General features: G+C 31.2%; 1 protein-coding gene across 4 annotated transcripts in view; it reads left to right on the forward strand.

Annotated features, from left to right (window-relative positions):
• Window positions 1-22,600, forward strand: part of LOC136990759 (sodium channel protein para-like) — a 476,095-nt gene that overhangs the window by 374,370 nt on the left and 79,125 nt on the right. For all 4 annotated transcript variants that reach the window (XM_067289190.1, XM_067289191.1, XM_067289193.1 and 1 more), the window contains 2 exons: window positions 3,037-3,216; window positions 3,337-3,512. In XM_067289190.1, coding sequence (XP_067145291.1) covers window positions 3,037-3,216; window positions 3,337-3,512 — 356 coding nt within the window. The remainder of the gene's footprint in view (window positions 1-3,036; window positions 3,217-3,336; window positions 3,513-22,600) is intronic.

Here is a 22,600-nt window from a genome sequence, read left to right on the forward strand (position 1 = left end):
TTTAAATGCTAAATATACCACTCACCAAATCATCACCAGTTCACGTCATGAAAAAAGAATAATTCTTACAAACATTTTCATCTATGTGAAATAGACATCCTCGGGTCTCAATGATATCGAACGAACGGCCAGTAAAATAGAATATTTTATAAAAATTCAAATTGATTACATAATTTGAATATGTAGCGTCCAAAATTTATGTAATGTTCGGGATATAATTTCAAAATATGTAAAATATTTAAAAATATCCGAATAAATAATAAATTAATATCACGTGAATTATCCTCCGTAACTTAAATTATCCTTAATGCAAGTTTCTGTCGGTGGAGTCTAGTTCAGAAATGGCATGTCATGCTGTGGATAGTGTGTCTGTTTCCCTTTTTCATTGCCTGGTAGATCTTAAGCGATTCGAGGTACAGTGGAACCTCGCTTAACGAGCATAATTCGTTCCAGAGTCTTACTCACAATGCAAAACACTCGTTAAGCGAAACAATTTTTCCCATATAAATTAATGTAAAATACAATAATGCGTTCCACTACAGAAAAATACTCAAATATTTTATGTATAGGTTTATTCAAATAAAATTATACAATATACATTGTTAAGGAGCATGAATCATCATCATCTTTTCTTCTAGTGCAGAATGAACCATCCCGGAATGAGAATTCGATTTGCAGAAATAAAGAAACATAGCTAATATGTTTGATAAACACTCCAAACGATATGCCAAATTCTTGGGTTATGTAAAGGCTATAATTAAATATTAGAAATTAATTAATTTGACTACAGGTAGGCAGTTACGTTTCCATCTCGTATTAAATTCAATAATTATAAATAGTTAATTTATAATTCAGTCGTTTCTAAAATTTAATTTGGAATCGGTCATTAAAGTTAATGACCCAAGAATTTGGCATGTCGTTTGGCGTGTTTATTATATAATGGGCTATGGTTGTTGATGTTTATAAGTAATATGTGTGAACACAAGTTTGGAAAAATATGTGATCGCAAGCGACACTAATATGATAGCGGAACGAGTGCTAAACACAGACTGATGGAGCATGCCGCGTGCGCACAATTCGGGACTTCCCCTCTCCTTTTCATTCTTTATGCAAAACATTGCTCGTTAAGCGAGGCAAATTTTTACAATTTGTTTTGCTTGTTATGTGAAATACTCGTTGTTTGAGGTGCTCATTAAGCGAGGTTTTACTGTATTTGAGTTGTGCCTTATCCAACACTCTGTGTAACAATTTAGCGTTCTGTAGTTCAACGTGGACTTCCTTGTTACCGGCATATATCACTAATGCAGTAGTAGTCAGCTTTTTTCTCATTGAATATTCATGTTCTTTCATCCTCGTGGCGAGACCTCTTGCCGTTGCTCCAATGTATGTTAATGAGGGGTTAACTCGGTCGTCATGAAGAGGTACCGCATAATCCCTCGGAGAGTATTAGTCATTTATATAGTTTTTATCGTTTTTGACGAGAGAGATTGTTGGAGAGCATCAATTTGCTACTGCACTTTAGTGGTCCTTGCAATTTCTCTATATATATTAGAAAGTGTTTCATGGTATATGATAACTTTCATTTGTTATTCTTGTAGAATAATAGTTCTGTTCCCCTTACTGATATATTGTTTTATGAGATGTTTGACCAAAGTGGATGGGTATTCATGCTGTTTTGCGAGGACCTTGATCCAGGACAATTTGTTTTCCTTTTTACTTTGCTCCAAACAATGTGTGTGGGCCTTTTTTACCAGTGATCAAAACGCGGCAACTTTGTAACAATAAGGGTCACATGAAAGGTTAGGTATAAATATAGGTGTATATGATTCCTTACGGAAAACACTGGCGGATAGATGACAGTGCTCCATAGTAATCTCGATATCCAAAAAATGTATAGTCGTACGACTCTCTTGTTCGACTTTCAGCGACAGGCCATAGGGGTTATTGTTAAAATACTGAAGTACCGAGTCAATGTTAGGTACCTGTACTTCGTTCCATATTATGAGAATGTCATCAATGTATCTCACCTACAATACTATGTCCTCTTGAAGACATGGACATAGACAGTTTGAAACCATATTATATCTTACTTTCCTAAAGGCTTAATGTACTTTTTTCTATAGCATTGTGTTAAATCTTGAAATTCAACATCTCTAAAGTAAATTAGATATTTCTATATGATAAATAAGTTATTGTAGTTTGTAATCAGTTATTATGTTATTGATTGAAGTAATATTTAAGTACCGCATATCTTGGCAGATAAGACGACTTTCAGATAAGACGAGGTATAAATTTTCGTCGAAGTTTTATAGTTTTAGCATATATCTGTCCTATAAGACGACCCCCAAACTATCGACGGCCTATGAATGTAGTTTAGATCAGCAATCATTATCTGGATAATAATACTGTATAGCGTATATGGAATTATGTCCTATTTGTAATTTTTCGAACGAACAAATTTTATTTTCTTGCATCTGGCGATTTTTGCAAACATTCGCACTAATTTGGGCATTTGGGTAATGACCTTGACTATTTACAAAAACATCCTATGGGTTATTCTATTTTGTGCACATACCATGCTCTTTTCTAGTAAATAGTTACGGTTTGTCTGTCTTTTTAAAATGGTGTTGATTTATATAAATTTAAATCTAATTTTTTTGTATCTGTCCTATAAGACGACCCCGGATTTTCGGGGCCATTTCTTACGGTTCAACTATCGTCTTATCCGCCGAGACATACGGTAATTATTTTAAATTTAGTTTTAATGTTTTTATGATTATAGGTCATTTAAAATGATTTCTAACTTCTTTATATATTAATTCTGTTAAATCTCTTTCATAATAACCTTAGTAGCTTATTGCTTTATTAATTAATGCATTACTATATTTAGCAACATGTGTTAAAAGTTATTTAATTTTTTTAATTATTTATGAAAATATTTACCTTGTATTCAAAATGCTTCTCATTAAACATATTCACAGATATTAGTATTATTTAAAACTGAGGTAAGTGGAATTTGCTCTGTTCATTTTTCAGTTTTTCACAGCAACATTTGCCATAGAAGCATCATTCAAGTTAATAGCACTGAGCCCAAAGTATTATTTCAAAGAAGGATGGAACATCTTTGATTTTTTAATTGTGGTACTCTCTCTAGTTGAACTGTTTGGAGAAAACGTAGCTTTGCCCGGACTGTCCGTTCTGAGGTCATTTCGTTTGGTAAGATTCTTTACCGTTTTCTGCACGTGCTCGTAATTTCTTAATTATTCGTTATTTTTTTTATTCTCTCGACGCTCTACTTTAAAATGAAAATTTTTACTAATCCAATTTAATTTGCAGCTTCGTGTATTCAAACTTGCAAAATCTTGGCCTACACTCAATTTGTTAATTTCTATAATGGGAAAAACTGTGGGTGCCTTGGGAAACCTAACTTTTGTGTTAGGTATCATAATTTTTATATTTGCTGTTATGGGTATGCAGTTGTTTGGTGAAAACTACGAAAAAAATAAAGACAGGTGAGTGTAAAATATTTAAGTTTAAATATTTAAAACAAACAGTTATGAAATTATATTTAATGATAAAGCATATTGAATTAACCGACGTTACTTAGAAAGTATTTAATTTGATTTCAAATAATTCAATATAAGTTGTATTGATACTCAAACTTAAAGCATAGAATAATTATCAGAAATAGTGTTTTTTATGAAATTCCTGAGAAATTCTTATATTTTAGTTTCTCATTTCTCAAGAAATTAGTAATTTTTCAGTAGTTTTTTTTTAGAAAATAATGAATTGCATTTTTGACTTATTATATTTGCATTGCACACACCAATTAAAATTATGTTTGTTGTAAAATTTGTATTATAATACTTGGTATAAATTAAATTTTACTTTAAATATTATTTGAATATAGCTTTTGTCAAATTTAAATACAGTTATAAGAAAAACTGGGAAACTGCAGTGACAGATACCAAAATACTCAAAAAAAAAAAAAAAAATAGCATTAATTGCACCACAACTTCAATTACTAATGCCAAAAACTTTTTGCTGCAATTAATGGTGTTTTGAGTGTTTCGGTTATAAAAACTCATTACGCAAAGAAACGTCTACTATTAACACTGCAGTGAGTAACACAAAGTCACCGACAAAAGACCTTTTACAGTGTTGTATACGACAGAGAACCGACTAACGTTTTCGGCCTCCACCAAGAGGATGACATTTAGTTCTCAACCTGAAGAAGGCCTTGGTGGAGGCCAAAAACGTTAGTTGTTTCTCTGTCGTATACAACACTGTAAAAGGTTTTTTGTCGGTGACTTTGTGTTAAAAACTCATTAAAAATATTTTACCTTATTTTATTTTATTAAATATATTGGTATCATTGATTTATTGGGTTGTTCGGAAAGTAATTTCATTTTTTCCATAGAAAAATAAACGCAATATTCTTATAATAAATAAGTATTTTATTGAATTATATATTGACCATTTTGGTCAAATACCTGTTGTCATTGTTTCTGGTAGTAGCACGATTTCACATTCATAAAAGTTTTGATCGTCGTTTACAAAAACTGGTTCAAATGATTTTTTGACATGAATCAAATAAAATTTTGTACAAATAAGCCTTAAAATGTCAGCTGTCGAAGTATATAATGAAAATGTGGTTTAAATTAAAATTGGATGGTAAAAATACATCTAATTCCTCTAGTAATAAAAAAACGAAATTACTTTCCGAACAACCCAATATATTTTTTTTTTTTTGAAAAAATTATGGAAGAATGTACAATATTGAGAAATTAATTTATCTGTATATTGTTTTTCTGGTTAAATTGTTTATATATTACTTATTACTGATTGTATAGTGATTTCTATTGAACTAAATTGTTCTTTATTAATTAATCAAAAAAGAAGCCATTTAAAGTGATTGTACAGTACTATGCTAAATGGATACCCAATAGGAAAAGTGAATGACATGGTTGAAATATGTATGTTTATTTATAAAAAAAAGAATGAAATGAAATACTTATAAATTGTGTTTATTTAAATTTGAAAATAAAACATTCTAGCAATATCTGTGATATTTTTTATTTTATTAATGGAACTGTATTTAAAAAGTTTATAATATTGGCTGTTATTGCATTTAATAATAATTTAACTTCAGAGATTATAATTAGGGTAGTCTCTTCTCTTGCAAAACCGAAGTGTTGGTAACATTACTATTAGATAAACATTTTACAGGGAGTTTTGATTGATTTCTTAGATTAACTGTTTTTTGAAACAAGTATCTTGTCATCAGATTCTAAACTCAAAAAATAATGCATATGAATAGAGAACAAGATGTTAAATTTATACAGGTGCTATATACATTCTAAACAAATCAAAAACTTTGTCTCTTCCTAAAAATAAAATAAAATATAAAATTAAATTAAACAAAACAGAATCAAACATCACTGGATGTACTATATGTAGAAATATAAATAAAACAAAAGAAAAAATGCATTATATAATATTCAATTCAATTGTTTAATGTATGAACCTTAGTTGGTTACAAGGGGTTAAAATATTACATAAAAACTGAATTTAGTAAAATAACTTACTGGAATATAAATGGAATATAAACGTAAAATGAAAAGAATCGAATCAAATTGCCAGAAATACTAAGGTGTTTGATTTCATTTTACATTTATATTCCAACTGAAGTTAGTACAGTTTATCAAATTCATATAATAGCTTAGTACTACACAATAAAATACAATAATAATCATCATATATATATTATGTAAATCTGAAATATCATATAATATTAATAAAAATAACAAATCAGCATTGATACATTAGCATCTGGAAACAATAACTATTAATGTTATTTTGCTAACATAGATTCAGATCTTTTCTTCTCATCTGTTGTTCAAAACAAAATTGAGATTAGTTCTTCTAGCAATGTTGTTTTTGGTAGTCATGTTTATCTTCTTCCTTTAGATATAGAGATGATATATAGTGATTGAGTGACAGACTGATTAACTGTAGGAAGCATGTATTGCAAATTGGACAGCGGCACCAGAGAACATTTGGAGCATCATAAAAAAAGAAGAAAAAAAGACAAACGAGGCATTAGTGAAAAAATCGTTTTTTAAATAATAATGGGAAAATTCGAAAAAGCAGACAAGATTACTAATAAATTTAAAAACATGTCTATAGTGTCGTCTATAAATGATGTCGTGTTAAAATTTCACATTTTTAACCCCTCTCCCTCCCGTGTAGTTCGGGGATGGGCAACCTTTTTCTACGTAAGGGCCACGTTTGAAACTTTCGAACCGACGTCGGCCGCAGGTAAGAAAAAAGAAAAAATACGGGTAAATCGCAAATATTTCTTCGTAAATTAACATAGGTATACTGTATTTAAATAGCCTGATGGAATTGATGTGAATGTAATTTATCGGACGTATTTGGCCGAATACTTGTCGTCGAGCTTATATTGGTTATATTGAGCTTTTACTGTAAAAAACCACGTGCGAACTTCAAGGTCGATCTAGCATTGAAAGTAATGCAAACTTGAAACATTCTTGTATGTGGTTTTTGTATTTATTACTTTCCAGTTCTAAGTCTGAATTGTTTTTAAAATATTAATAATTTTCTAGTTCAAACATTTTTAATTTCAATTTTGGAAATTAATAGTAACATTAATTATTAAATAGAAATTCTAACTTCGTTATTTAAAATTCAAAATTCTGCATTAAAAATTCTATTTCCGTAAAATTTCAAATATTTAACATACCTTTTTCTATAATTCAGATAAACCACAGTGGATTAATAGTATGCGATTTGCAAAATACCAAAAAATTAAATGCAACGATACGAAGCATTTACGGCTATATATGAAGTGGCCAGTGAAAGTCGGGTTAAATTACCAGATAGTCCTTGCAATTAGAGTTGGCCCGTGGGTCGGTTTATTTTTGCATCTTTATGGGATGATCAAATTGTTTACGAATGCACATATACTCCCTCGGGCTTTGTTTAGTCTCGAAAAGAGGTCGGGCGTATATGGAGAGTCTACGAAAGTATATGTGCATTTGCAAACAATTCTATCACCTCTTAAAGATGCAAAAATAAACTAACCCAAGGGCCAACTCTAGTTGAGTTGAATATATATACAAAGCGGGCTCTTGGTATTTAGTACGATTACGGACGACTAGATGTCAGTATTTAACATTTTTATTTTATATAGCGTTATATTATTTTGTAATATTTTGTGCAATGCAGCTGCACAATATACTAATGTGAACTGCAGGTTGCGCATCCCTGATGTAGTTCACTCTCACATTATGACAAAGCACTTCTCACAAATGATGTTATATTGGTTATTATTACCTAATAAAGCTTTGAATTATTATGACATAAATAGGGTTGCCAACTGTTCAGAATTTTCTGAACTGTATGGAATTCCAATTATTTGTAAAAATTGTTCAGAAAATGAAAACTGTGTGGAAACATTCTGAAAAATGAATGTGAAGTTTTTTTTTTAGCTTGCCCCTTGTTCTTCATGAGAAATTGGGACCCCTAATTATAATTATAGGTGATTCTTCCTTCCAAGTTTCTTTTCTATTTCTTGTAATTTGTCTTCTCTGTGTTCTCCAGCTCCTCCCTTGTTGATATCTCCCTAATGTTCTGTGTTGGCCTCCACCATATTGATGCAGCATGTTCTCTTTACGTGAAAAACCTTTGTCCAACCTTGTTTGCTTTCTCTGCTACCATGGCTGCTTCATCAAATGATGCAAGGTGACCAGTGGTGCACTCAGGGAATGGGTCAAGGAACCTGGCACCCCCAGAAGTAAAAGGAAAAGAAACACTAGTAAATTTTCCAAGAATATTTTCCTAATTAAAATTTATTTATTTTTTTATTTATATTGTGTTGTTTTTTCTATTTCTATATTAATTATGAATTAGCAGTCACATAAGGTAGGAATTTTATTGAGTTTGCATTAAAAATTTTTTTATCCATTCAACTCATCCCCCAAAATTAAATCTTATGTGTGCCACTGAGGTTCAACTCTTCCTGGTGTAATTGTATATCTATGCTGCTGAACTTTCTTATTCTGTCCTATTCGCCATTTTGCTACTTCTCCCCCAAACTTTCGATTTTTTCATAGTTGCAAGTTAGTGTTAACTCCTACCATACGACGTACCTTTGTATTTCCGGGGATCTCTTACCTATTTTTAAATTTTTCATATTAAATATTTATTTCCACTTAAACGTGAATCTAATTTCGATAAAAATTGTCGGGAAATAATTGCTACGAAATAAATACCCCTCAAAATGTGTTTTTATAGTAAAACTATATAACAAATTTAAAATAATCTAAAAAAATGCTTTTATTTGATAAATATAGCTGCAGGGAGTGTTATTCTTCCATTTCACAGCGTGCGAAAATTCACACATGCAGACTACATTGTTTACAAACCCATTGACCTTGAGAACAGCTGGTGGCAGCTTTCCGGGGATGTTCACCTGTACACCTCAGGGTAAGGGTCGAGTTATACACAACAGTGACGTGCCGGCACAGTGCATTAAGCATCGATAAATATCACACGTAGCCAATCAGAGTTTCATCTACGACACTTGTATGATTGACAGAATACGGATCAGCTGTCGTAGATGAAACTCTGATTGGCTAAGTATGATATTTATCGATATTGCTGCACCAAACGGCCACTGTGCCGGCACGTCACTGTTGTGTGTAACTCGACCCTAAGAAGGGTTTGAGGCAGGAGGGGAATGGGTTTACCACATATATTCAAATATAACACTGATTTTTATGCTATTAAGATACGGGGGATTGAAAAAAAGTATATAAAAAAATTATGCTCAATGAAATACAAAAAAACCTGCTGATGTCATAAAAAACATCCAATAGTATTTAAAAAATTTTATCAAAGTCAAATCAGTCCAATAGAAGTTTAGAACAATTTAATTAATTTGATAAAAAAAACTCTCATAAAAATCAATAGTGCAATTAATTGGCTAATTAATAAAACATCATTAAAAAAATTTGTGGCAAAAATAATTCATGAAATTTGCATAGGTCATAGATAACAATGTATATGTACTAATCCATACATTTTTGGAGAAGTTATAAATCAAGTCTGTTTTTTGAGACTTTAAGTACAGTGTCCGAGATAACTTGAAAAATGTAAAAATTCTTGCTTTTTGTCCGAGATAACTCGGGAAAGGTAGCGTTAAGTATTAGTGTTAAGGAATATTTTTTTGTAATTACAATTGTCAGTATTCTTCTGATTGTTTTAGTCACAAAAATTTCTGTTTTCTACCGACGACCAGATTTCGGGTGACTAAAAATCTATAACTCCTTGAGCTGGAATCTCCCAAGCTTTTTCTGTACCTTATTATCACATGAATTAAATTCTTTTTCTTCTGCCCTGTGTGTGTCGTTTTTAATTTTGGTGTTTGCCCTTTGTCAGTCTACCGAACACTTTTTAAAATCTAAATGTCTGGACAGGAAAGTGTGGAGAAAGTTGCCAAATGGATAGTTTGTAAGATTGTAGTCTCCTTTTTCTGCTCACTGTTTTTGGATTATGAGTGTGAGGATTATAACACCAAGAGTACATACATATGTATGTATGTATGTATGTACTTTCTCAGTGTTATACAACAGCAGGAAAGTATTGTGTTTGTGTTAGTGTCAACTGTACATCATTATTTACTATTTCTTACACTTTGATTATTTTATATTTTAATTACATTTTTTATTTAAAATTTTTTAATATATCTGTAATATCATTTAATTTAATTTTTTTAATTTGTTTGTTCTATTTATTTAAATTGATTTCAATTCAATTATTATAGCACCTCTTATGCAATATCTTCACCCCAAGAAATTTATTATTTTAAATTCAAGCTATACCACAATGAGTACCAGTCGAAGATGAATTATATTTAGATTTTTTACAATTTAAAATCATTTGTAAGTTACAAACACTTCTCTTAATTTTATTAATTTCATTAATGTTATTTTTTTATTTATTTTTGTTTTACTGGATTAGTATTATTATTATTTATTTATTTATTATTATTGCTTTTTTAGTTTTGATTATTTTTGTTTTAATCTGTTCAGTTTTATATCTGAAGTATTTGACCCAAAAATTTTGAAATTACCATCAAACTTCTGTATAAAGATTTTTCTGTAGGAAGTGCAGAAAATTTGTTAAATGGAAAATGTGTAGTATACTGTCATCATGTATTATGCTCTGTGTAAATATACTTGTACTTGTATTAAAACAAAACCTTATGCATACCTTTTAAATGAAAAAATTAAACAGACTGTATAGTATTCTTTTTATTTCAGGGAAAAAATGTTATAATTGAAATAATAAATACTTTTTTATACAAGTACAGTAAACTTTGATTTTCGAACAATTCGCTTTTCAAACAAATCTGTTCACAAACGGAATTTTGAACTTATACTTGCACGCATTGTTGTACGACAGCTCGGTTGCCAAACAAGCTACTCGTCAAAAGCCGGCCACGGATCGGAGAAATGCAGACGGTCCCTGTACTTTCTATGTTAAAGAAAGTCGATAGCCCGACCGACCGACGATAGGATTACCGATTTAAAAGTTAGTGATGCCGAGAGCACCTCGCATCGTTAGATATCAAACACAAATCTTTGATGCCATTGCTGTTTAAATTAGATTTTGATGCGTATGCAGGAAATATACTAAATTTATTTTTCAGTATGTGTCACAGTTGAATTTAAATCAAATTAATTAATAAAAACAGTGTTAATTGACATTCATGTAATGTAAATGGCATCCAAGAATCTGTGTTTAATTGTGCTTAAGTCAAATTAAATAACATAAATTTATTATTAAATATAATTTTTTATTTCTTATTAGTACACAATTGGCATTCAGTACTATATTTAACAGTATTAATTAAATGCAAGAATTTTTAATGAACATCTTTTAGAAAGATAATAAATACAATTAAAAGAGTAAAAAAGCTTTTATTTATTTATTTTTACATATAAGTATAAAAGTCCTGAAGGACAATTGATATCTGCCCCCCAAATTAACAAAAGTATACAAACAAACATAAATAACAAATAAAGGAAAAAACAACATTAAATAAAATTAAAAATTGTATAATGCATTTTTACATTTTATTTTAAAACAAGAAAAATTAAGATATAAAAAAATTGTCAAAATTATTTAAATTTTGAGAAATATGATAGAGAAAGGACCTTTGAGATATACTCAAATGAAAAAAATGGCGTGAACACGCATGATGAACAGGTTTTTTGCAGAAACATGTAAAAATAGCTGATCATAATAAATAAAACCATTAAAAAATTAAAAATAAAGTAAGTGATTGAAATATTTCATGTGCTCAAAACACAAAGGAAAACCTAATGTAATCCTTGCAAAGTTAGTGTTCTGACTGTGTGGTAAATTGCATATATTATTAAAAAATAAATAAACTTTTTCAAGAGCTCTAGCAATTTTGTCTAAAAGGGAAGGCAGGTGTCCCTTTCTTGGTTATGGTTCCTTTCATTCCCCAGGAATTCTGTCTTTATCCTTACATTTTGTCCTGGTTGCAGGGCTTGTAATTTTTTTTACTTCATATGTTAACTCTTTTATTTTGGCAAGACAAGGTCTGATTGTTATCTATTTGTGGGAGCATTGATCTGAGTTTCTGTTTCATCAATAGTTCTCCAGGACTTTTCACACCTTCCAGAGGTGACTTTCTGTAGCTTAGCAATGCTAGATGTATGTCACCTTTGTAAAGAGTCATTTAAATATCTGTAAAGCCTTTGTAAAGAGTCATTTAAATATCTGGACTCCCTTTTCTACTAAACCATTTGACTTTGGGTATTTTGGGCTCAAAGTAGTGTACCTAAAGCCATACGATTCTGAAAACTTTTTGAATTCTTCTGCTGCAAACTGTGGTCCATTGTCACTAACTACCATTTGAGAAATTCCAAATCTTGAGAACACTGATTTAAGACCTTGGACTATGGCTGTAGATGTTATTCTATCAAGACTGACAACATCTGGATAGTTTGAGTAGTAATCTATTGCTAAAAGTTGTGTCCTTTCCAACAAAATAAATTAACTCTGATTCTTCCTGGCCCTCTTTGGCCGTTCGTGCTGCATTAGGAGCTCATCCGGTTGTCGATTCTGGTGTCGCACGCATGTGTGACATTTCTGAATAAAATTTTCTATCTCTGATTTGATGCCTGGCCAGTAAACTGCTTGATGAGTGCTCTTTAAACATTTTTGTACGCCAGATGACCTTTATGTATTCTGTACACAATATATCTCTCCTCATTCCTTTTGGTATATATTACTGTATTGTCTTTTAACACAAGGTCATTAAAAGTGGTGAGGGTATCAAACATACTTCTACAGGATCCAGCTGTACTTTTGTCTCCTACTTCTATGGCTCTCTTTAGCTGCTGCAATTCATTATCTGTCTTGATTGTGTTTTTATTCGTTTCTATTACTGGATCACATATAGGTAGCATAGTCTCAACTAGATCTACATGCATGTTAGTGGCATGCTGTGACATTTGATGATAAGGAAGCTGTGTTCCATAAAAGTTTTAAACAAATGCTATAAATGACAAAAATAAACAGTTTATTTATTTTAATTCTAAAATAGATAATTGACATGAAAGAAAGATATAAAAACTTTTTCTGTTTTTTTATAAACAACTCTATTCGGCAATTTTTTTCGCAAAGTCATTAATTACTTTATCATAAAAATTGTCCGTTATCGAGTCCATCGAAGTATTTAAAAGCTCTTTTTCTATTGAAAGCAATGTTAGTGATGACAATGTTTCCTCTGACTGAGTGTTCCTTGCAAATGTATGAATTCGCTTCACAGTTGAAAAACTGTGCTCAACAGACGCACCCGTAGATGGTACCGTAAAAATGAATGATATTAAATTATATAATTCTTTTAGTACATCTTTGTTCATATTGCCATTAATTATATGTTTTATGTCTAGAGTGACTTGCCAATATAGTCTGGACATAAATTTAAATATTGCAATTTACTAGGTAATTTAGATAAATCAAAAAATTATTTATAAAATTTACATAAAGAATTAAAACTCGTTAATAAGCGTAGACGGTTATATTGAAATTTAAATACGTCTGGAAGTGATGATTGACTTGGGGTCCGGGTGGCGCGCAATTGGTAGCGCACCGCACAGCAAGCGGAGGCTGGGGTTCAATCCCCACCCCGGGTCAGTTATTTTCTTCTAGAATGTTCTAAATAATTTATTAAAATTATTAAAATTATAATTATTAAGTTAGATATGAGATGGCACCTAACGCTATACCAAACGCTAACATCTATACCAAATTCGTTTATATTTATTATTTAATTATAGCCATTTATTAGCCTAATTATTTAGGCATTGGTTGGTTTATTTAATATAACTTCGGGCTTCGAGATGTATTATATTTATAATTAAAACTTGCTTCAGAAAATTGTTTTTCATAGTATTTAAAATTATTAACATCTAAAAGTGATAAAAATTCTAAAGATTTTATGTCTGAAAATCTTTCAATATAATTGGAATTAAAAGAAAATTATAATTAAATATACATAAAGAAATGTACATAAAAATAACATAAAATCTTCTTTACTTTTTAAATCTTCAAACAATCCACTTAGTCAAATAGCTCCCTATGAGTGGCTAATGGATAGAATCATTGGAAATGTTATATGATATTTTGGCATGTAGCATCCATGAGCTAAACGCCAGAGTTGGTACTTCGTAAAGCACGTGCACAAATGCATGTAATCTTGCTGCTTTACACAATTCAGATATTTTCACTGTGAAAGCTGTGCAGTATTCGACAATACAGTGTTTCTATTGGAAATATGCATATACGAATTTATATTCGAATATACAATAGCAATCTTATCGTTGTTTTTCACATGTATAGAAATTTGTAATAAAATACATATTACGGTTATAATAAAATATATTTATAGTAATTCAAACGACATTAAAATATGAAAATAATCACATAATATGTATTTATATTTTAGAAAATACAAGGGAAGTGGTGCTTCCACAACTTCGAAGGACAGCACGCCACTGATGCATTTGATCATCATCATCATTTTCAGATTTTTTCCCATTTGACATGGCTCTGGAAAGTGTCTGCTATAAACAGAGATTTTCCAGGTGTGTAACAAATATCAAAATCATATGATAGTAGTATGATAAAAAGTCACTGGAGGCAAGCTGGCATATCATTAATGTTCTTTTTAGCTATGGATATTAGTGGCTTGTGATCTGTTTCTAAAATTATTTTCTTTCCATAAACATAACTTTGAAATTTGTTACATCCAAATACTAAACTGAGAGCTTCTTTCTCGATTTGAGCATAAGCCTGTTCTGCCTTAGATAATGGTCTTGCTGCTTATGAAAATGGTTTCCAGTTGTTATCAATTTTTTGTAAGAGAATAGCTCCAAGTCCTTGACTTGAGGCATCTACTGAGATTTTTATTTCCCTTTCAGTATCAAATAGGTTAACACTGGTGCTTTACTTAGTAAAACATCACTAACTCAACACCGGAGTGCAGTAAATTAACAATACCTTCAAGCCTGTTACCGGTGTGTTCACTCACGATGATGAAAAATGAAAAAATAGTTTGTTAGTAACGTTTTTGAACCAAACAGGTGCTTCCAAACACCTGGAGATGGGAAATATCCTCATTGATTTTCCCAATACACCAAAGCTGTTTGCATTCGCTAAAATCCACAAACCAGGACAACGACTTTGCCTGGTTATCAATAAGGCCAGAGCACCGACACATAAACTGGAGAAGCTCACATGCAAGCTACTCACTCCCCACTTACAGAGCTATCCTTATGCTCTGAGCCAACCCCGTGGACCTCGTAACCCTCCTCGAGCAGATCACCTCACCTTCTCAATTTCTCGATTTTAAGTCCCTATTCCCATTGATTAAACTCCCACCTGCTTTTTGCACCATCAGAGATCGCCTATTCAACATCATAAATGATAACAGCTTACACCAGCAAATCCTGGAGATGGCACATCTTTTATGTTATAATTTGTTTTTGCAATTCAATAATATGGTATACACGCAAGGAGGAGGAGTCCCGATGGGAAGCCCCATCTCAGGGGATTTGTGTGAGATGGTGATTAGGCAACTGGAATCAAAAGTCCTCCCACACCACCTTCCCAACATCATTTTGTATAGGAGGTACTGTACATTGATGACATTATCATCTTGTGGAGGGATATTCCAGAAATCTCGGCCTTTGTTGACTCTGTTAATGACAACTCGTACGGCTTGACCCTTGAAACAGATTGAGCGCACCCCACGAGGTACATTTCCTCGATATTAATATCAAGATTGAAGGGATGGCAATCCATACAGAGGTGTACCATAAACCCGGATCGAATGACATAAAATACATAATTTCAAAAATAATTTTAAAAATATTTGAAATTAAAAGAATGCTTTAATTTAAGCATGTGTTGTCATCATAGGATAGTATATACCATTAAAAACTTGATGTAATATGTTGATTAATAAAAATGAAAATGAAGTTGTCACCAATTCCACGAATGACATATTTTTAGCATGGCTCATTAATTACCAGATGTTTTCATGTCCAAAAACGCAAAATTTCTTTACACTAATGACTGTTGTACATTTGTGAATACGGTGGAACCTCGCTTAATGAGCATAATTCGTTCCAGAATCTTATTCGTAATGCAAAACGGTTGTTAAGCGAAACAATTTTTCCCATATAAATTAATGTAAAATACAATAATGCATTCCATGCCGAAAAAAAATACTCAAATATTTTATGTTTAATGTTTATTCAAAGAAAATTATACAATATACATTGTTGAGCAGCATGAATCATCTTCATCTTTTCTTCTAGTATGGAATGAACCAACCTGGAATGTGAATTCTATTTGCAGAAACAAAAAATAACCTAAATACAGTAATCTGTAATATTTAATTATAGATTTTACATAGCCAAAAAATTTGGCATATTGTGTGGTGTGTTTATTATATATCGGACTATGGTTGTCAATGTTTATACATAATATGTCTGAACACAAGTTTGGAAAAATGTGTGATCACAAGCGACACTAAGATGCTAGCGGAATGCGTGCTAAACACAGGCCGATAAAGCATGCACACAATCTGGGACTTTCTCTCTCCTCGTCGCTCGTTAAGCAAGTCACTTTTTACAATTTTTTTTTTTGCCGTGCAAATTGCTCGCTATGCGAGGTGCTCGTGAAGCGAGGTTCCATTGTATTTTGTTTTAATTCATGTTTACATGAAATTTTTCCTGTTAAATAGTGTCAAAGAGTTTTGAAATAAAAGTGGATTTTTTTTTCAGTTCTTTTCAAAGCTCTTCTTTCAGTTTTAGTTTTTCATAAAAATTGAAACCATGGTTCCATAACCCAAGATCAACTCATTTTTAATACAAGCAGGCAGTGATATAATGAATGACTGAACTGATCAGAAACAAAGTAAACAGCATTCTAATTTTACTTTTGAAACACCTGATCACATTTTGGTGAATTTCTTCAATTAATGTCTATATGATATACTAGTCCATTTTGTTGTATGTTTTTGTCCCTGTTGTTGTTATACTATTTTTCTACTGCAAATTTCCCAAGGACTGCTTTAATTTCCCCCAAACTTTGTTTGTGTGATTGGACATATTCTGCACTTCTGGGAGCCAGTGGGCCAAATACACTTTGATTGAATAGGTACATTGTGCACCCACAAGAAATTACTTCAGAAGTCTAATCTCTTTTAAAAAAACCAAGGAAAATCACCAAGGCTTAACAGAGTGGAACCAAGATGAATAATTCTACTTGAGCAGAATTCAGCACACACACACATCTGAGATGTGGAGGAGTCTCCTCAGTATATTTGCAAAAGTGGCAGGAGACTGAGGGGAGAGTTTCGGTTGGCACACAGCTTTCTAGACCCAGTAGTTTTTCTCTACGAGCATCTGCAGTGCCGGAGGAAGGGAAGAAGAAAATACAGCTGTTTTGATTTTTGCACTTTTCAATTGCTTCTATTTCGGCAACCACATTACAGAAAATCTTGAAATTTTGCACACTATCTAAGAAAACAATTTTATTTCGAATGAGATATCTGGAATTACTTCAGGTGTTTGGGATGGAGAAATCGATCCCCAAAATTTGGAAACTCTGATTCCTGTATATATAGTCAGTTAGTAACTTTTTTACTTGGCAAGGAGTCACTGTCGTGACTCCTGATGTGTATCAAGTTGATCCAAAATATCTGACTCTATTGATATAATGGCAAGATTTGAAAGTCTGTCTTGTAGTGCAAGTAAGTCTTAATAATTTTAAGTTTAGAAAAAGACCATTCCGCAGCTGCTACAGATACCGGTAATGACAAAGAATCCAAAGAGCAATTGTAAAGCTGTTTAAATAAATATACCGAATTATCTGATATACTGGTATCACTGTATAACACAGTGATTACGTTCCAAAAAAGTACAGTGTTATGTGAATCTGTGCTATATGAAACAAAGGACTAATGCAAAATGTGGGATTAGGTTCCAAAAGTTAGCAAAAGTATACTATTATTTTTCATTACTAAGAGAAATATATTTATGAAAGCAATCAATAATCCATTTACAATCAATAATTAACTAACAATCACAATTAAAACTATTGTATTACTCATTAGTATTAATTTTAGTTAAGCAAGGGAGTTTCTTTTTACAGAGTATTGTCATCTTTGAGCTTTTTTGTTGATTTTGATCAGAAATATCAGCAACATCTTCATTGTTTTGTCTTTATCATAATTTTTTTATGGATTACAAAATAAAAATACATTATTAATCGAAAACTTTGTTCTAGAGGATCACATTTGTTTAGTCAACTACCAAGTGATTTTTTTTCCAGAATTTGTGTTCGAATACCAAATTGTTCAAGTTAGGAACCGTCTGAATACCAAGATACTGCTGTATTTCATTTGTCATTTTTATGAATGAAGTAGTCATTCGTAGGTAAGTAATACCTACAGTTTAAAAAAGTTTAACAACACTTATCTAAAAATGTTTGAATCAACTTTACTAAATATGAAGATTAATCTATAAAAAGAAAATACGGTGACAGTCTGAAAGCAATGACAACATACCCAGGCTAATGGTGCAATTTTTCTCTTCCTTGTCCTAGTTTTTCTATCAGTTTTCATTAAAGTAAACCCGATAAAAGGCACAAAACGAATTGAAAATTTCGATATTCTAAAATCCGTGGGCAAATTTGAGCCATGTGCTTACTTGAATAGAAAACTGAATTGTGGCATTTACACTTAAAAATTGTGAAATTTTGTAGGGAGGATTTCCAAAACTGCATTAGACAGAAACCAGAAACTGTGTTGTATGGATGATATTGCCAATTTTTTAATTGTTAGAATGAAACCTTGTTGTCGAAGTGCTACGTTGTATGAGGGATACATGTATATCATTTTTGAAATTAAAAATAAAATGGCTGACGGTGTAAAAATTTCTCTGCATAAATTGTCTACATCAATGTCAAATTCTCTCAAATTTTCCTGTGGTTAATTTTGAGTATTCTACAATTTGTCTGAAAGTTTCTTCAGACCTATAATCATTTATAAATTGATTTAGATTATTCAATACATCTAAAAAGCAAGTTGGAGATTCTTAGGCAAAGACTACAGTATTTTGCTGAAAAAATCCACTTTACTTAAAATATCATACCAAACTTTAGTACAAGAAATAAATGCAAATGTAGAAATATGTCACTCTCCTGTTAAACTGAGCACCAGGGATGTATCCATATCCCATTACAAGATGAACAGTTTAACAGGTAAATGTAGAAATTTTTCACCCAAACATTTTGCCTGATATTTGGATTGTTTGTCCAGTTTTAAGGAGTAGACAAATTTCAAATAATGCATTGTACACTTTGGGTAAATATTTATAGAAAGGCTTTATGGCATTGATTATGCTAGACCACTGTGTTTTGGATAATGGCTTTGAGGTTAAATCAGTTATGTGAGTAGTTAAAATATTTCATCTGTAAACAGAAGAGGAAACAATTGATATAACTCTTGTATTATATTACAGAAACCAACAGTTTCATGAATGATATTTGCAGTATCATTAACTATCAGGTTTAGACTATGATTTGAACATGGGATATAAAATACACAGGAATTTTAATTTTAAAAATTCTATTTTAAAACCTATATTTTTGCTGTGCACATTGGAGCCATTATCGTAGCCCTGACTCTTAAGTAATTTATGTCTAAATTTAATTTTTTAGTAAATCAGTAAAAAATATTGTCAATCCAGCTCCTGTAGCATTTAAAATTGGATAGAATGCTAAAAAGTGTCCGTTTATGTCGACACTTCTATATCCCGAATTCAAATAAAAAAATCTGACTCTCACACTTACTTGTTCAATATGTGATGTTTAGAGTACAGTCTAAAATAATTTAATATATTTGTTTGTTGACACTGGTTAATATTATTATTTTTAATATTTGATGCCAATAAAGTGAGTTTTATTTTGAATTTTATCTCTTAAATAAGACAACACATTTTTAAAGTCGGGATCATTAGCTACGTGTGTATATTCCAAAATAAAAGGATCAAACTTTTCTAACATCTGGATGCATTTTAAAAAATTGCCATTGTTATGTTATGATCATAAACTTTATTGCTTTTACCACAAACAGATAGATTTTGTTTGCCTAAAAACTGTACTACAAAAATTATTTTTTGTATAACTTCCTACCATCACTTTTTTCATTATCTAAAACTGTTTGTTACAAATGATTGACACAAGTTTTATTTTTTAAGGATGTAATTAATTCTGTCCATTTTTTGTAATTGTTTAAATGATTTAAATTTATCTCATGATGATTTGGTACATTGCAATAATTGCCAGTCATTAAGTCTCTAATAAATTTATTATGTTTAGAATTGTTAAGTTTTAAAAGTTTGCAGCAAAGGCAATAAACTGTGTTTTTTGAAAGTGAATAAATTAACCAATTTCCATTGTATTTTTCACCATTTTTAAATGCCTCTTACAATATGTATGTGAAAACTTTTGTCCAGAAGAATTGCAGGAAAAATTAAAATCTAGTTTAGAACTACGGTAACCCCTGTATAACACGGCACTTCTATAGCACGGATTCACTCTAACACGGTTTGAGAATTGGGTAAAACCCTCGTACGACACGAAATGTAATAAAAACTTTTAAAAGCGAACTTTATCTAATTTGAAAATAGGGAAATCCCCATACAACAGTTCGATAAACGTGATAAAGCTTTTAAATGTGAAAGATACCTCATTTGACATTTTTCCATTTGAGCGCGTAAGTACTATCAGATTTTTCTGCATAATTTTTGTGAACAATTAGTACTTAAGTACAGTGTGTAAATTTTCTTTTTCCACCTTCTGTCGATGCACGTGGTCTTTCTCGAAACTTGTTTCCGTGTTGCCAGATCTCGGCGCTTCTGCTTTTGTGTTGCCAGATGTTTTTCTCTTGTTCCATACTTGCTTTATTCACTTGCCAGTTTTTAGGCATTGAACCACGCCTCCGACCGTTGGGACAATCCACCTTTACAAGTATACTTTAAGACTTTAATTGTGTCTCATTTTTGGCTAAGTAGATTAAAAATTTTCAGTTAATAGTGCTTGAATATCTCTTTCGATTTGGAAAGAGAAATACTGATAAGTGCGATATAGACAGTGACAGCATTGATAATGTGACACATTACTTATTCCAGTGCAGCAAATACGAACATCTTCGTGAAAACTTTATGAGACAATGTGTTTTGGCCGGCTCAAATTGGCCACCAAAGCGCACAGCACTTGTGCAAAGTAAAATGTTATTCGATAACCTCTGTAAATTTATAAAAGCAACGAAAAAACTGTCTGCAAGAAAACTGTCAGAAATATCCACCAGAAGACAATGAAAGAACTACTACTAGTGAAGAAATTGATTAAATTGTCGACAAACAACTGATCATCTTGTACATATTGTATATAATTGTATATATGTTACAACTGTTCATATTGTAAGTCTCAATGTAGGCAAAGTAGCTTAAATTGTATTTTTTTTCTTAAAGTTTGTTCTGTTAATGTATGCCGAAGCAAGACGACTCTGCAGACCTCTTTCCCTTCATATCCTAATCTTCCATCTAATCTATCACTATTACTTCTTCTTTCCTTTCATTTCTTTCAGGGCTAAGTCAGTCAACAAGATAGACAGCCCTCTTAATCTTTACTCGTAGTAGTAGTTAATAGTGCTTAGTGATGACGAAGAAAACATAATTTAATTTATATTAATATGTATCACTTCTTAACAAAATTTTAATAAAGATATATATCTTATTTATGAAAATATAATAGCACGTTTTTCAGTTTTCGGAACATAACTCCCGTGTTATACGGGGGTTACCCGTATTTCTAAAATGGCTTATCTTTTCTATCAGAAAATGTCTCCAGCCAAAGTCTAGGATCATTAAAATTAAACTCACTTATTGTATAGTACCTTCAGTAGATTTTTCACATTCTGAATTAGTGAAAATGTCTTCAACATCTTCATTTATTGCTTTTTCTGTATTGTCTTTGGACCCCATATGAGTGATAGTTTCTTCAGCATGTTCACTATTTTCACTGAAATTTTTTTCCAACTGACTGAGTGTATCAAAAATATCCTTACTGCAGCCAGGAACTGGCTCTGTGCCGTTCTTCATTACTTGTTTAATGAAACACTGAGTAACTCTGAAAGCATTTCTTCTTTCCGTTTATTAAATTTTGATTTTACCTGGAAAGTTTCTTTTTCCTCTTGGGATATGTAATTAAAGAAAAAGTACTGAATTTTAATAAATTTTATTATTAAAATTGGAAATTATTAATATTATGAAAAAAATATACCCAAAGAAAAACTTCATTGTAAAAATTGCATTTTGTATTAATATTCCATGTATAAATTTACTAACTTAAATAAAAATGTCTAATTATTAAAACAATATATATAAATTTCTTTAGCAAAATATCTGCAAGTGTGAAAATTTAATTTTTTCTTCACAGTTTAACAAAATTAAAAAATAAGAAATACATTATGTTAAATATGTGAGAAAAGAATGAATGACTTACCTTAGACCTTAGTTCAAGTTCAAATTTACTTATTGTTCTTGTTATTATGTTATTAGCGATGCACTGCACTTCACCGTCCTGTCTAATTACAAAAATTTACATGCGATAGCTTTTTGATTAATGATACGATCATACACTGTAACAGCAGAATATAGAATAAAGTTAAAATCTGCAGCAGATTTTATTACGTACGAGTCGAAAGGCCCGATGCAGGCATCGGGGCATACTAAGTTACAAATAAAAATAATAATATACCTAGTATTATACTGTAAAGATATAAAATAATTTATATTGTTAATTTAAATAATAGCTAGGGGTGCCCCTAGTGGCCGTTTTTGGCATACCGTCACAGAGAGAGACTGCCCATTTTTTTCTGCTTTATACAGTAGATGTTTGG

This window comes from Centruroides vittatus, unplaced genomic scaffold, assembly GCF_030686945.1.
Source record: "Centruroides vittatus isolate TY-2023 unplaced genomic scaffold, ASM3068694v2 contig_134, whole genome shotgun sequence".
Classification (NCBI taxonomy): Eukaryota; Metazoa; Arthropoda; class Arachnida; order Scorpiones; family Buthidae; genus Centruroides; species Centruroides vittatus.